General features: G+C 38.3%; 1 protein-coding gene across 2 annotated transcripts in view; it reads left to right on the plus strand.

Annotated features, from left to right (window-relative positions):
• Window positions 1–12,383, plus strand: part of LGR5 (leucine rich repeat containing G protein-coupled receptor 5) — a 120,075-nt gene that overhangs the window by 89,556 nt on the left and 18,136 nt on the right. For both annotated transcript variants that reach the window (XM_079142405.1, XM_079142406.1), the window contains exons 5-8: window positions 2,718–2,933; window positions 5,026–5,097; window positions 7,863–7,931; window positions 9,287–9,358. In XM_079142405.1, the coding sequence (XP_078998531.1) occupies window positions 2,718–2,933; window positions 5,026–5,097; window positions 7,863–7,931; window positions 9,287–9,358 (429 nt within the window). The remainder of the gene's footprint in view (window positions 1–2,717; window positions 2,934–5,025; window positions 5,098–7,862; window positions 7,932–9,286; window positions 9,359–12,383) is intronic.

The following is a 12,383-nucleotide window of genomic DNA, read 5'->3' on the forward strand; positions in this document are numbered from 1 at the left end:
AATATTCAGCTGCCTGAAAAATACCAGATTGACACAATATAAGTCTTTTGTTTACTCACTGAATAGGCACAACTTGTGCCCTGCCAGCTGCTTTGCCCACAGTCTTAACCTTGTTCTGTAAGAACCACCTGTACGATGACTGGATAATTAATTCCACACTCCATTTCAGACTTGGAATATTCTGTTAAGATTAACTCAGACATAGAAGAAGAAAGTAAAATAGTGGCTACCAAGGTCTTCAGGGTTGATGGAAAGAATAGGGAGATGTTGCTTCAAATGTACCAAGTCCCAGCATGAATAAGTTCTGGCAATCCATTGAAGAGTATGGTAATTATAATTAATAGTACTGCATTGTATACTTGAAAATCGCTAACAGGTTATACCCTAAATATTCCCACCACAAAAATGGTAAATATGGGACATACGTTAATTTTTCTTGATTTAGTCATTTTACAGTGTACACATACAGCAAAACATAACATTGTACATAACTATATATGCTTTTATTTGTCAACTGTACATTTATAAAACTGGGAGGGGAAGATTACATCTGATAATGCCAGTAAATATGAACAGTATACTCTCTCTGAATTAGGTTGGAATCACTGAGGTCAGGTGGATATAGATTCTGAAACACTTAGTTTTTAAGTATTATTTTTTTAGAGCCTCTTAAGTGGAGAAACTGTATAGCGGAAAGACACTTTAAAGCTGCATTCAGGATGCCTGAAAGTCTGTGCTTTGAACTGTTAAGTCTGGGACAGGGGTTAGTATTTAGAGTGTTAGGTCTCTGAACAATCGCTCTGACTTGTTTTATTTCCAATAGCCACTTTGTATGAGATAATGGTGTAGAGGCCAGATTCCATCCTTTTTCTGAGAAAGAAAAAGTGATTCATAAAAGATAGCTGTCCAGAGAAATGGACTTATTAACATTGGAAAGTAACACCAAGACCACTTCACATCAGTAGCAATTTTAAATATCCAAAAAGACAAGCCTCTGACTCCATGCCTTTTCTATTAATGTACCTTAACATCTGCACTGAACTTTGAGGTTGGTCATTTTCAAGATTTTTAGGAGCTACTTGTAGTTTCAATGAATAGTCAACAGGCAATTATCAGACAATATGTTAACTGAAACTCAGAGGCCCATACTGTATTAAAAAGTCCCCAGCCTTTAGTTCGTGCAGTAGTTAAGGAGAGTTTACATATGTTCTTTACCTCTAGTCAAAAACAGTCACCTCCTCCTCCCCTAATCTGAACATAGGCTGAGCGTGCTGTTGCTGGGGAAGCACGGATAGATGGGGTTGAGTTTTCCTAAACATTTCCAATTTCATTTGTCAGCAGAACCATAAGATGTGAAGAAGCTTTCTGCTGCCTACAATGATAGCAGGCCCGCTAGAAATTTAAGTGTCTGTCTGTGGGTGACGACACCCAACTCTTGAAATTCGTTCCAAGTGACCTTTTCTCAATTATGACCCAAACTTGGCCCAGGACCCATAAGATGTCACTTGTTCCCATTCAGTCAGTAGATGTAGGAACCAGAGGACAATTGAAATGACATATGTGATCAAAAGTGAGGAAGCCGCTTTCCAGAAAGATCAGTTCGCTACCACAGAGAATTCTATTTCTAAACTGTTTAATTTGGTTTACAGGAGATTATTTTGTGATCCTGGTGTGCTTCCTGCATCTGTTTAGTCTTAAATGCTTCCAAAAACATTTTTCAAAATCCTCTCGTGATTTTCTAATCCTTCCTAATACATGGACTGCTTAAAAGGCAACTCTTTTTTTTTTTTTTTTCCTCCAATCCTAGTTGTGAAAATGCAAACGTGTGACTCTTAAAATCAGATTGAAAGAACAAAAATAAGTGAGGGCCATTGGAAGCATAGCTGAGTGGTACTGGTTCTATTGTTCGTGTGTCTCAAAGAAAATTTCAAACTACATGAGTGTTGTCACTTCTATGAGAAAAGTGAAGGCATTTTAATTACAGCCACTATTTATGTTAGATCAGGGTAAAATAAATGTATTGCACTCCCTCTGCTGGCTCTGAAGCTCTAACAGCTCATTAAACAGACCTATTTTTAGGTGTATTTCCCCACTTAAAAAAAGAAGAAAAATATAGAGTGTGGAAGCAAGAGCTGGAAAGCTGTTAATTTTAATATTTGTTTAAAATGTCAGAGAAATAAACATCCGCCAAAGCAAATGATTAGGATGAGCAGGAAAATCTGGAGTTTTTAGACTCTTCAGCATAGTACTGAGAGAAAGGGAAGGACTGCCTCTCCTCTAGACCTAGTGGCCTTTAAAAATTACTGAATTCTGTCAAATACTGAATGATATTTTCTCAAGCTTAAGGAACAAACTAGTAGGTTCATATGTTGACTATGTTCAAAATGGTCCAAGAATGCAAAGGCACTCGTTTGGCTTGGTGTGAAAGAGAAAAGAGAACACATCTCTCTATCACCTGGAGTCAGGGGGAAAGCTGAAGATCATCAAGCTGAAATTGTATACCTTGGAGAGACCACGTTAGCCACAAGCTAACACTGGTTCCACTTGTGAGCTACAAGGAGACTCCATCAGGCGAGGGAAATGCTCCAGGTATCAGGGACCCTGAACACGCTAGCTGTTTCACTCTTGTTGAGGGTCACATGGAGGGACTTCATGCAAAGTCCAACCACTGCTCGGTGTTTGCTCTCTTTTCCATTCTTATTCACTCTCTTCCTCAGGCGTCTGGATGCCAACCACATCAGCTACGTGCCACCCAGCTGTTTCAGTGGCCTACATTCCCTGCGGCATCTGTGGCTAGATGACAATGCTCTGACAGAAATCCCTGTTCAGGCCTTCAGAAGTTTATCAGCATTGCAAGCCATGACCTTGGCCCTGAACAAAATACACCACATACCAGACTACGCCTTTGGAAACCTCTCCAGCTTGGTAGTTCTGTAAGTTTTATTGATTTTTCTCTCTTCTAACAGTTTCTAAATTCACTCTAGACCTTGGCCTTAAAATGCTGGTCCTTCAAAACTTTAATGGAGACAACTTTAAGGGAAGACAACTCCCTGACCCTCTCCCTGAAATGAGTTGTAAATGTTCCAATTGTGTAAGTGACTTAAATAACATGTATCAAGCACCTGATAAGTGCCAAGTACTGCTGGGCATGCAAAAATAATAAGTTATGAATTCTGCATTAGTGGAATCCATTGTATATTGAACAGGAAAGCACAGCACTGTACAGTTAGGATAGTCATGAAAGTTATTTTTTTAAAGTCCTCATTTTTTATAAAAATTGAGAGGTCAAATTGAAAGATGCCTTTATTATTTTAAAATGTGTATCAGTAATATTAGTAGATATCTATTAATTACTTCTTGAGTCAAGGAAAGAGAAAGGAGAACCATCCCTTGACAGCAAGTTATGCATTTTACAACTTTTATCTGATAGGCCTAGATTTCATTATTTTAGTATATCAAAATGATTCTGAATAAGTAATGTTACAAAAATAATCAGTCTCCTTTAAGAGTGAATCAATATTCCCCTTCATTTATAATAGAATAGCCAATCAGTGCTGAGACAGGAAGTCAGCTGCTGCTCAAAAGGCAATGAAATCAATTTGCTGTAGTGTATTAGTCAACTTCCCATCACTGTGACAAAATACTTGAGACAAACAATTGAATGGAGAAAGGTATATTTTGGCTCATGGTTTCAGAGGTTACATGGCCATTTGGTCCTGTTGCTTTGTGGGGGACTTATGGCAAGGTAGCAGATCATCATCTAAGATAGTATGTGGTGGAGCAAAACTGCTCACCTCATGCCATCCGGGAGGTAAAGAGAGAGAGGAAGGGGCTAGGTCCCAATATCCTCTTCAAGGGCACTCCCCCAATTACCTAACTTCCCTCCACTAGGTTCCACTCCTAAAGGTTGCCACAGGGGATATTGAAGATCCAAACTGTAACACTCAGGATCTCTAAGGAAGGTCTGCACATTTCTCCCTTTGCTCCATGCCACCCACTAACTCACTGCAACCTTTGGTCACCCCGCTTTGTTACCAATTTGATTACATGTTCATCTCTTCCACTGAGTATAGTCATTGAAAGCTGTTCAACATCTTACCCATCACTTTTAGCTTCCCCTCAATCCCCCTCCTCATCTGTTGCACATAGAAGATATTCAACAAGTATTACACTGGTCTCTTGTGAAACCAAAACTTATTAAAAGATCTAAGGTTTGAATTAAAAAAAAAGAAATTTGGGGGGATGTTTACAAATGTTCATACAGAATTCCAAATATAAAAATGATACTGCTGACCCACCAGAAGCTGCTTTAAGTTTTTTTTTTTTTTTTCTTCACTCGTGGGGATGGATTTACAGAGATTCAGCCATTATTTCTCACCCTATCCCCCTTAAAGCCATTTCCCAAAATCCTCTTGGGAGTTGGTCCAGTTTTCAGCTGCGTACACAGCTGTTTTCTTTGGCTCTGACCTGACTTACCCCAATTGAGCAGAAGGTGATAATTATACATATTAATACTGTGTCAAGATAACTAATCTTCTTGGGCAGTCAAAAAATCATTCCCTATGACCTAAATCATCATTTCCTGTTGACCTGTGGCCCAATCCTGGGGATGTAGCCACTATAAGCCTTCAGCTTTAATAGAAGACGTGCTTAGTACACCTATGACCTTCCCTCTATCCTCCACATGTCAATGATGATCAGTATCTCTGCTTCCCATTCTATAGCTCAAAACCGTACTACATAAACTATAATGAAAAGTATGCTGAGAAACCTGATCTTACTTATATAGATCATGTTGCTCATATTATAATATAAGATCCCAAACCCAAACAGTAAAACTGTGATTATCTTTTAAATTCTCTGTGAGCAAATGGGGCATGTAGACTTCTTTTTTTTTAACAATGTTCATTTCTCATAATGAGTGCATTCTTTGGTATAAGTTTCTTTGGATTTAAGCAATCAAAATGTGCCTAAATTTGCCATGTGCAGTGTGCCTTCCTGACTGTCTATAACATTCTCCTGCAGGCATCTCCATAACAATAGAATCCACTCCCTGGGAAAGAAATGCTTTGATGGGCTCCACAGCCTAGAGACTTTGTGAGTTGACCTTTTATTTGTTTCCCTTTTTTCAGTGTTTTCATGAATATTCTGAAAGAATCAAAATAGCCTTGAAGCCAACTTGCTGTTTGGTTTGGTTAATTGCCTGAGCTTTAGACAGATATTTACAGTGGTTTTATCACACGGCACGCGTGCACACACCCCCCCCAGACACACACACACACACACACACACACACACACACACACACACGTTGCAGAGCTAAACAATAAAAGTGAGGTTTTATTTTAATCTAATGAGAGTGATAAATTAGTTAGAATAATTATAAGTTAAATGAGATGTTCTCTACTGAGCAGTGACTGTTTGCTTAGGAATGTGTATTCTCTGCCAAAGATCAATTCTGTATTGTCTCTGAGGCTCACTATTCAGGAGTTTGGTCCTCCCTATTGATGAGCAGATGAAGACTAGGTGAAGGCCTGAGTTGCCAATCCAAGATGAACAAGCATTTCATTAAGAAACAGAATTCATGCTAAAGCAATTCCAAGAACTGCAAAGTAGTAATAGCTGCATTTATTGAGTATATCTATAATCAATTATTGCAACTGAACACTGGCATAGATTGTTACAATAATTTTTACAAATATTCTATGCATGTAGCCATTTCATCCTACCTTAGGATGACATCCTATAGTGATGGTAAGCTATTTTACCAACATTATATAGCCGATAGCCAAACAGGGCCTTGCTTCCTTCTTTAATCTAATTCTGAACTTCATGTTTACCCCAGATACTACTTCCAAAGAATAGGTCCAAAATTCAATCCTTAGTTGGTACCTATGATTAAAATGAGTCTGGCCAGCTGAACATAACCTAGAGCTTTTCCCAAAGCCAAGGTAGAGGTCCTCACAGGTCACACCAGGGCCCCAGCCTTTTCCCAAGGGAGGAGCTGCTCTTCATCGCCCCATTGAGTGGGAGAGGTTTAATGAGTGTGAGGTAACAGGCAGTGAGTATCCTGAGTGTGCTGGGAAAGGAAGGTGGCTGCAGCAATGAGCTCATTCCCATCCCCAAATTTCCATATTCAAGTATCATAAACCACCCAGGGCCACTGAATCTACTCTGCTGGCTCTGACCAGGAATGTGGGAGGAGGTGACAAAAGTCCACTTCTCCCATGGCCTTAGGGCCCATTTTTCATTTGCATACAAAGTTGACCAATTTGCATATGGTCAATTTAGCTTCTAACCAGGTCTGTGTCCACTAATGTCCTGAGAGACCATTTGTTGTTGGTCTTCTTAGGGCAATGAGCTCTAACAGCTCTCCTACTGGGTTATTTAAATCACTCTGTTTCCTTGTAGAAGCCAAAGATGGACTTGTTCAGACAGGACCTTGATGTCAACTTAATGGCATAGATGAGCAGTTCCCATCAGATTCTAGGAAAAATTAGAACTTTCTTCTCTACACAAGGTTGAGATGGGGATCTTAATAATGAAAAACACCTTCCAGTCCTTTCGACAGGTCAATAGGAACAACAACAAAAAATGGTCTTTGATGGGTATTTCCATGGTTTTTCTTTTTCCTCAATCCTGGGTAAAAACCCAGGTTTACATATAATACCATAAAACAAAACATTTCAGGGCAAAATTCCTACAAGTCTTATAGACTCCTCCCTCTTTGCCCAGGGCTACAGAGGATCAGCAAATTGGTTATTCCTCCTTTCTCTCACTAGAAATTCAAGTAATTTATAAGGGTCCAATCCTTGTTTAATCAAAACAGAGCATCTGGAGAGATTTACAAACAGGAAGAAAATTTATGTGCACAAAAGACATGAGTTTCCTGCCTGCAGTATAACTTAAGGAAGGTTTGTGCCAGACAAGTAGGAATCTTGATTCATGTTTAACTCAGCCAAATTATCCTTCTCTTAAAATTAAATAGCAATTCTTCTCCACAGAGGAAGATCTAACCACATCTGATTGCCTGACCAAAAGGTTTTCTGCGTCATCTGGGAAATCTGCCATTCCCAGAGACCAGGAGGCAATTACTTTTTCATACAAAGATGTAGATATAAGGTGAAGTAAGTCCATAAAGCACTTGTGAGTAATGGAATTGAAAAGCCTTTGTGTCATAACAGATAGAAAAATTAATGACTTGAGATGGTCTACCCTTTCCGTCGCTCTGTGTGAGGAATAATATAGAGCTTTGCCTCACAGACCAATGAAAACAGTATGCTTCTGATTTGAATCATTTGTGACCCTAAGGAAATTCTTGACTAGGTGCTCCTCTTCCCAGTATATGTATCCCATAAACCTCTCCAGAACCAGGTCCCATCCAGGACTTCAGGCTGAGAGAGATGCAGTCTCTTTGAAGGAGTCAGGAACAAAGCAGCCCTCCAAGATGTCTTGTCCCCAAGAAGGGGAGGGAACAAGAAAGGGGATGCGACCCAGAAGCCCCAGTGAGTACAAATAGAAGCTGGCAATTTAGTGAGCCAGGTTCAGATGAAGAACTCCACCAGCGTGGAGTCAGAACCCCAAGTTAATGCCACTGCTACACATTTCTTCCTGTTTTAAATGACTTAGACCTGTTGAGCCTGGACTGACATTTCTCCTAATCAGGGTAATGACCATTGAAATGCAAATGCCTGTGGAATCTGTGATCAGCAAGCTAAGAAAACCCTCTTCATAAAGAGAAGAGATGAGAACTTTCATCAGCGATACGAGTTCATTGGAACAGCATGTGAACTTACCTTGTGAAATATAGTTGGGATGAATTTCGAAATGAAAAACTGAAAGTATTATTTATTTATTCTCAGAGATTTAAATTACAATAACCTTGATGACTTCCCCACTTCAATCAGGACCCTCTCCAACCTGAAAGAACTGTGAGTATTTGGAACAATTTTAATAGAAGAATTTTGTTCTTCATGAATTTATTTTTAAAATATACATGACTCATATGTGATATGACTTGCTGGAAATTTTTTAAAGTTAATGTAAACAGTGATTAAGAATACTGGAAATATATTTTAATTGATTCCTATCACCAGCAAATATTGGAATTTTAAATTTATGATAGGGTTCTCATATATTTATATAAGAAATACACATTTCATACATCTCTAAGCCATACTCTTTTCTCTTTTCCTAAGTCATACAGATTCACATACATTGAATATAGTATATTATATTATAGCATATAATGTATATAGTAAATTTGTAGTAGAGCTATAATACAATGCAGTTATTTGCTGAGCATTTCTAAGAATCCAAACATCTCTAAGTTGCATGAGTATAGAACTGAATGAATAAAATACCATGTGTCTTGCATAATACTAGATGCTTTCACATACATTTCATCATATTTCATTTAAAAAACACAATTTTACTAAAGGAAAGCTAACTTTCAGTCATTAGGTTACATATACTGTCTTTTAGATGATATTAAATTAGCTTTTCTTCATACCTAAAACGATGAATAGCCTATATAAATAATGTTCTGAATAAATGTAGAACCTTATTCCCTTGGCAGTGAGAAATACCATACACAGCCAGAGAAGAAGCTTATTTATAAGAAACAGCCCTCAGGGGTTGCCTCAGGAAACCCCACATGCAGCTCAGCCAGGCAGCCTTCCCTGTACTGCTACTCACCTCTGACCACCCCAGACCTGCAAGACCCAGAGATCACTGACTCTGTCCCTCTGCCACTCAAGCAACATTAGCCTGATGAGAAGTCATTTTTATTTATTACAGACTCGCTGAGCTGGGGCACCTTTCTTCAGGTCAGGAAATTTTGTCCTCCTAAGGAGATTACTTAAATCTCTACTTCACTGCAGCTTAAGTCAATTTTCTCTTCTCTCCCTTCAAATGGGGTCAGGAGGAGTGATCCTAATCCTCTCTCCAAAGACAGTTCCCACTTCTCAGGCTGTTATACAATGGCACTCTATTGGATATTAACAGGTGGATTTTCTTTTTATAAATGATCTTGTAAGTTTCCATTAAAAAAAAAAAAAAAACGTTATTTTCAGAATCTCTCTTCCTCTTTCAAGAAGAGGCACCTTTTTCTCCCGAAGAGTAAATGAGGGTCCATAAGCTTCAAACCTTAAAAAGAAATTTAACTTTGTCCTCTGGTTATTGAAAATGCTGAATATTATCACAGTGGGGGTGAGGGGAGCTATTAAATAATTTTACCTCACACATGATTTTCCATAAGTTGTTTTTTTTCCCCTTCTTTTTCTAGAGGATTTCATAGCAATAATATCAGGTCAATACCTGAGAAAGCATTTGTAGGCAACCCTTCTCTTATTACAATGTAAGTAACCTTGGTGCTTTGGGGTTTGTCCATATTGAAATATAGTATATGTTTTAAATATAATGCAGTGTCCTATGTTTGCCTGAGTTTTGTCTCAATTGATGTAATAATCTATGTAGAGCAGTGTACCTGGAGATGTTTTGGCAGGTTTCAACTGAGCACTGAAATAACATAAAACTCCTTTTTTAAGATCCATGATGTGCATTGCATTGTGCTTGGATGATTCCAGTGCCTATCACATTTCACAATCTTATAAATGCTTTTGGTTAGCTCTTTTTTCTATGGAATGAAACTGATTTTTAGAGCATCATTTGTTAAGTCTACATAGTCATCTAGGACGTCAACCCAAGAATACTAGAAATATAAATTATCATATGTACCACCATTTGACCCAGTTATCCCACTCCTTGGTATATACCCAAAGGACTTAAAATCAGCATACTACAGTGATGAAACCACATCAGTGTTTATAGCAGCTTAATTCACAATAGCAAAGCTATTGAACCAACCTAGGCATCCTTCAACAGATGAATGGATAAAGAAAATGTGATATATACACACAATGGAATATAACTCAGCCACAGAGAAGAATAAAATTACAGCATTTGCTGGTAAATGGATGGAAATGGAGACTATCATGCTAAGTAAAATAAGCCAGTCCCCAAAAACCAAAGACCAAATGTTCTCTCTCATATGTGGATGCTGACACACAATAAGGGGGCAAAGGAGGAATAGAAGTTCATTAGATTAAACAAAGAGGAATGAAGGGAAGGGAGGGGCATGGGATTAGGAAAGTCAGTAGAATGAATTGGACATAACCTTCCTATGGTCATATATGAATACATGACCATTGAAACTCCACATTATATTCCACCACAAGAATGGGATCCTAATTAGATTAAGTTATACTCCACGTATGTATAATATGTCAAAATATACTGTATAGTATTGGCCTGGGGTCATTCATTGGTGAGGGATCTTAAACATAGAGACGGAAAGTAAGGACAACTGTTGAACATGACTCAAGGGGCACTTCTTGGCAGATGTTTATCCTGAGCCAACTTTATCGAGAGGCTTTTGGGAACCATGTGGCATTTGTCACCAGGGAGTTGGAGCCCCAATTAACCCTGACAACTGGAAAAAAAAAATTTTTTTTTTTGAACTAACAAACAAAACAAAGCATTCCATCACCTCTGAAATGTTCTGGCAATATTTGGGTAAACTAAGGGTTTTAAAGTGTATTGAACAATAAACATTAGTCCTCATTAGAGGGTATTTGCATATTAAGAGGTTAGCAAATTGCGTTGCCTTTGCTCCACTTTCCCTGCAGGCCTCTGACTGGTTTTTACTCACTCTTTTGATATGCTAATACCTCCTGAGGAGGACTACCAGCCCCTGTAGTTATTAGAGCTCCAAGCCACTGTTTGATGGTGGTGGCCAGTTTCTGTCTGACATTTTCTCTTCTTGCTCCCACATGCATTTTCACCTCCTGTCACCACCAGCCCCTTTCATCTCCTCCACCTCTGCATGTTTCCCGTGTCCTATCCTCACTCCACCTCTGCAGTTCCAAATCTACCACACCCTTTTTATCCCCACCGAACCAGCCTTTCTGCTAGCCACTACTTCTCAGCTTCTACCTATGCAAATGAGGCTGTTCTGCCTTGTGTTCCTTAAAACACAGCATCCATCTTGTCACTTGCTTGCTGTGAAACAGACATACAGGATTGCCTGTTTCCATTAAAACCCTTTACCTGACCTTCACAGTCCTCCTCAACAAGGCCTAAGTCAACCCTCCAACCTGTTCCTGAAAGCTCTCCTCAGTTATGCCATAAGCCAGACCAAAAGGAGCTTTTTCATAGAATGAAGCTCTTCAGTTCCATTTCCTCACAGATCTGGTTGAAATTCTGTCTTCAAATGCCATTTCTTGAGGTTTTTCCTCATCTTCCTCCTAACATATGAGATAACTCCCTTCTGAAAATTCCAGAGCTCCTTATTTGTATTTGTGATACTGTTTTTCTTGTAAAGTAGATAGATATGTATACTCATACCTGCCCAGAGAACTCATATTTGTACATGTACATGAACACATTATATCCAGATAGCATATAGTATAGTCAAAAGCTAATGTGACATTACCAGGAAAATTCCATTTTTAAATCATAAAGGTTATAATCCGGCTCTACTCTTTCTCTTACTGATTGCCTAATTCCAAGGGAAAAGAAGAGATCAAAGGATAGAATAACAGAAGAGGATTTAGGTGTTAGGTAACAATTGTATTCCAAGTACTTTGCCAGACGCTATACCATTAGCTCTTTTGATTCTTATACAAAGTGTACAGTTAATGTATGATTGTCTCAGTTTAACAAATTGGAAAATTGAGGCTCTGGGAGGTAATGAGCTTTCCAAGGTATCTGAGCCTCCATGCCCTTCTCCAAAAGTAAAGAAGATATTATCTACACCATGGATCAAAGTTGCTACATTGGATCAATTGATGTGTGTCTATATGGAAATGCTTCATCAAGTGGAAAGTGATATGCTGTTATTTATTTGTTTTATCCCAACTGATTCCAAGATCCTCTAGGGCAGGATCATTTTATCTTGCTTCTTCAAAAACCCAGCATCTAGAATAATGCTCACATGCATAGTAGATACCCAATGACAGCTTCTTTAATAGATCAGTCTTTCAATCCTCATATTATTTACCCTCATGCTTTGAACATAGCAGACACCAATAAATATTTGTTGAATTTAATTGAATGAACAATATGTCTCAGCTAAGTATACAGGAGCTCCATTGATCAGGCGGTTAATATATATTTCAATTAACATTGAAAATATATTGTAAAAGTATTCTTTAAGTTGTAATAATGTCTCACCTTTCAAAGCAATAATTAATTCAATAAAATTCTAATGTTAAGAAAAACCCCATTTCCTCTTAAATAATTTAAAGAGAGCCTTGTGTGTGTTATGATATTTGACCCACAAATAGAACCTTCAGTGGATATAGATAAACTTCATCTTTTTT

Source organism: Sciurus vulgaris, assembly GCF_902686455.1.
Source record: "Sciurus vulgaris genome assembly, chromosome: 5".
Classification (NCBI taxonomy): domain Eukaryota; kingdom Metazoa; phylum Chordata; class Mammalia; order Rodentia; family Sciuridae; genus Sciurus; species Sciurus vulgaris.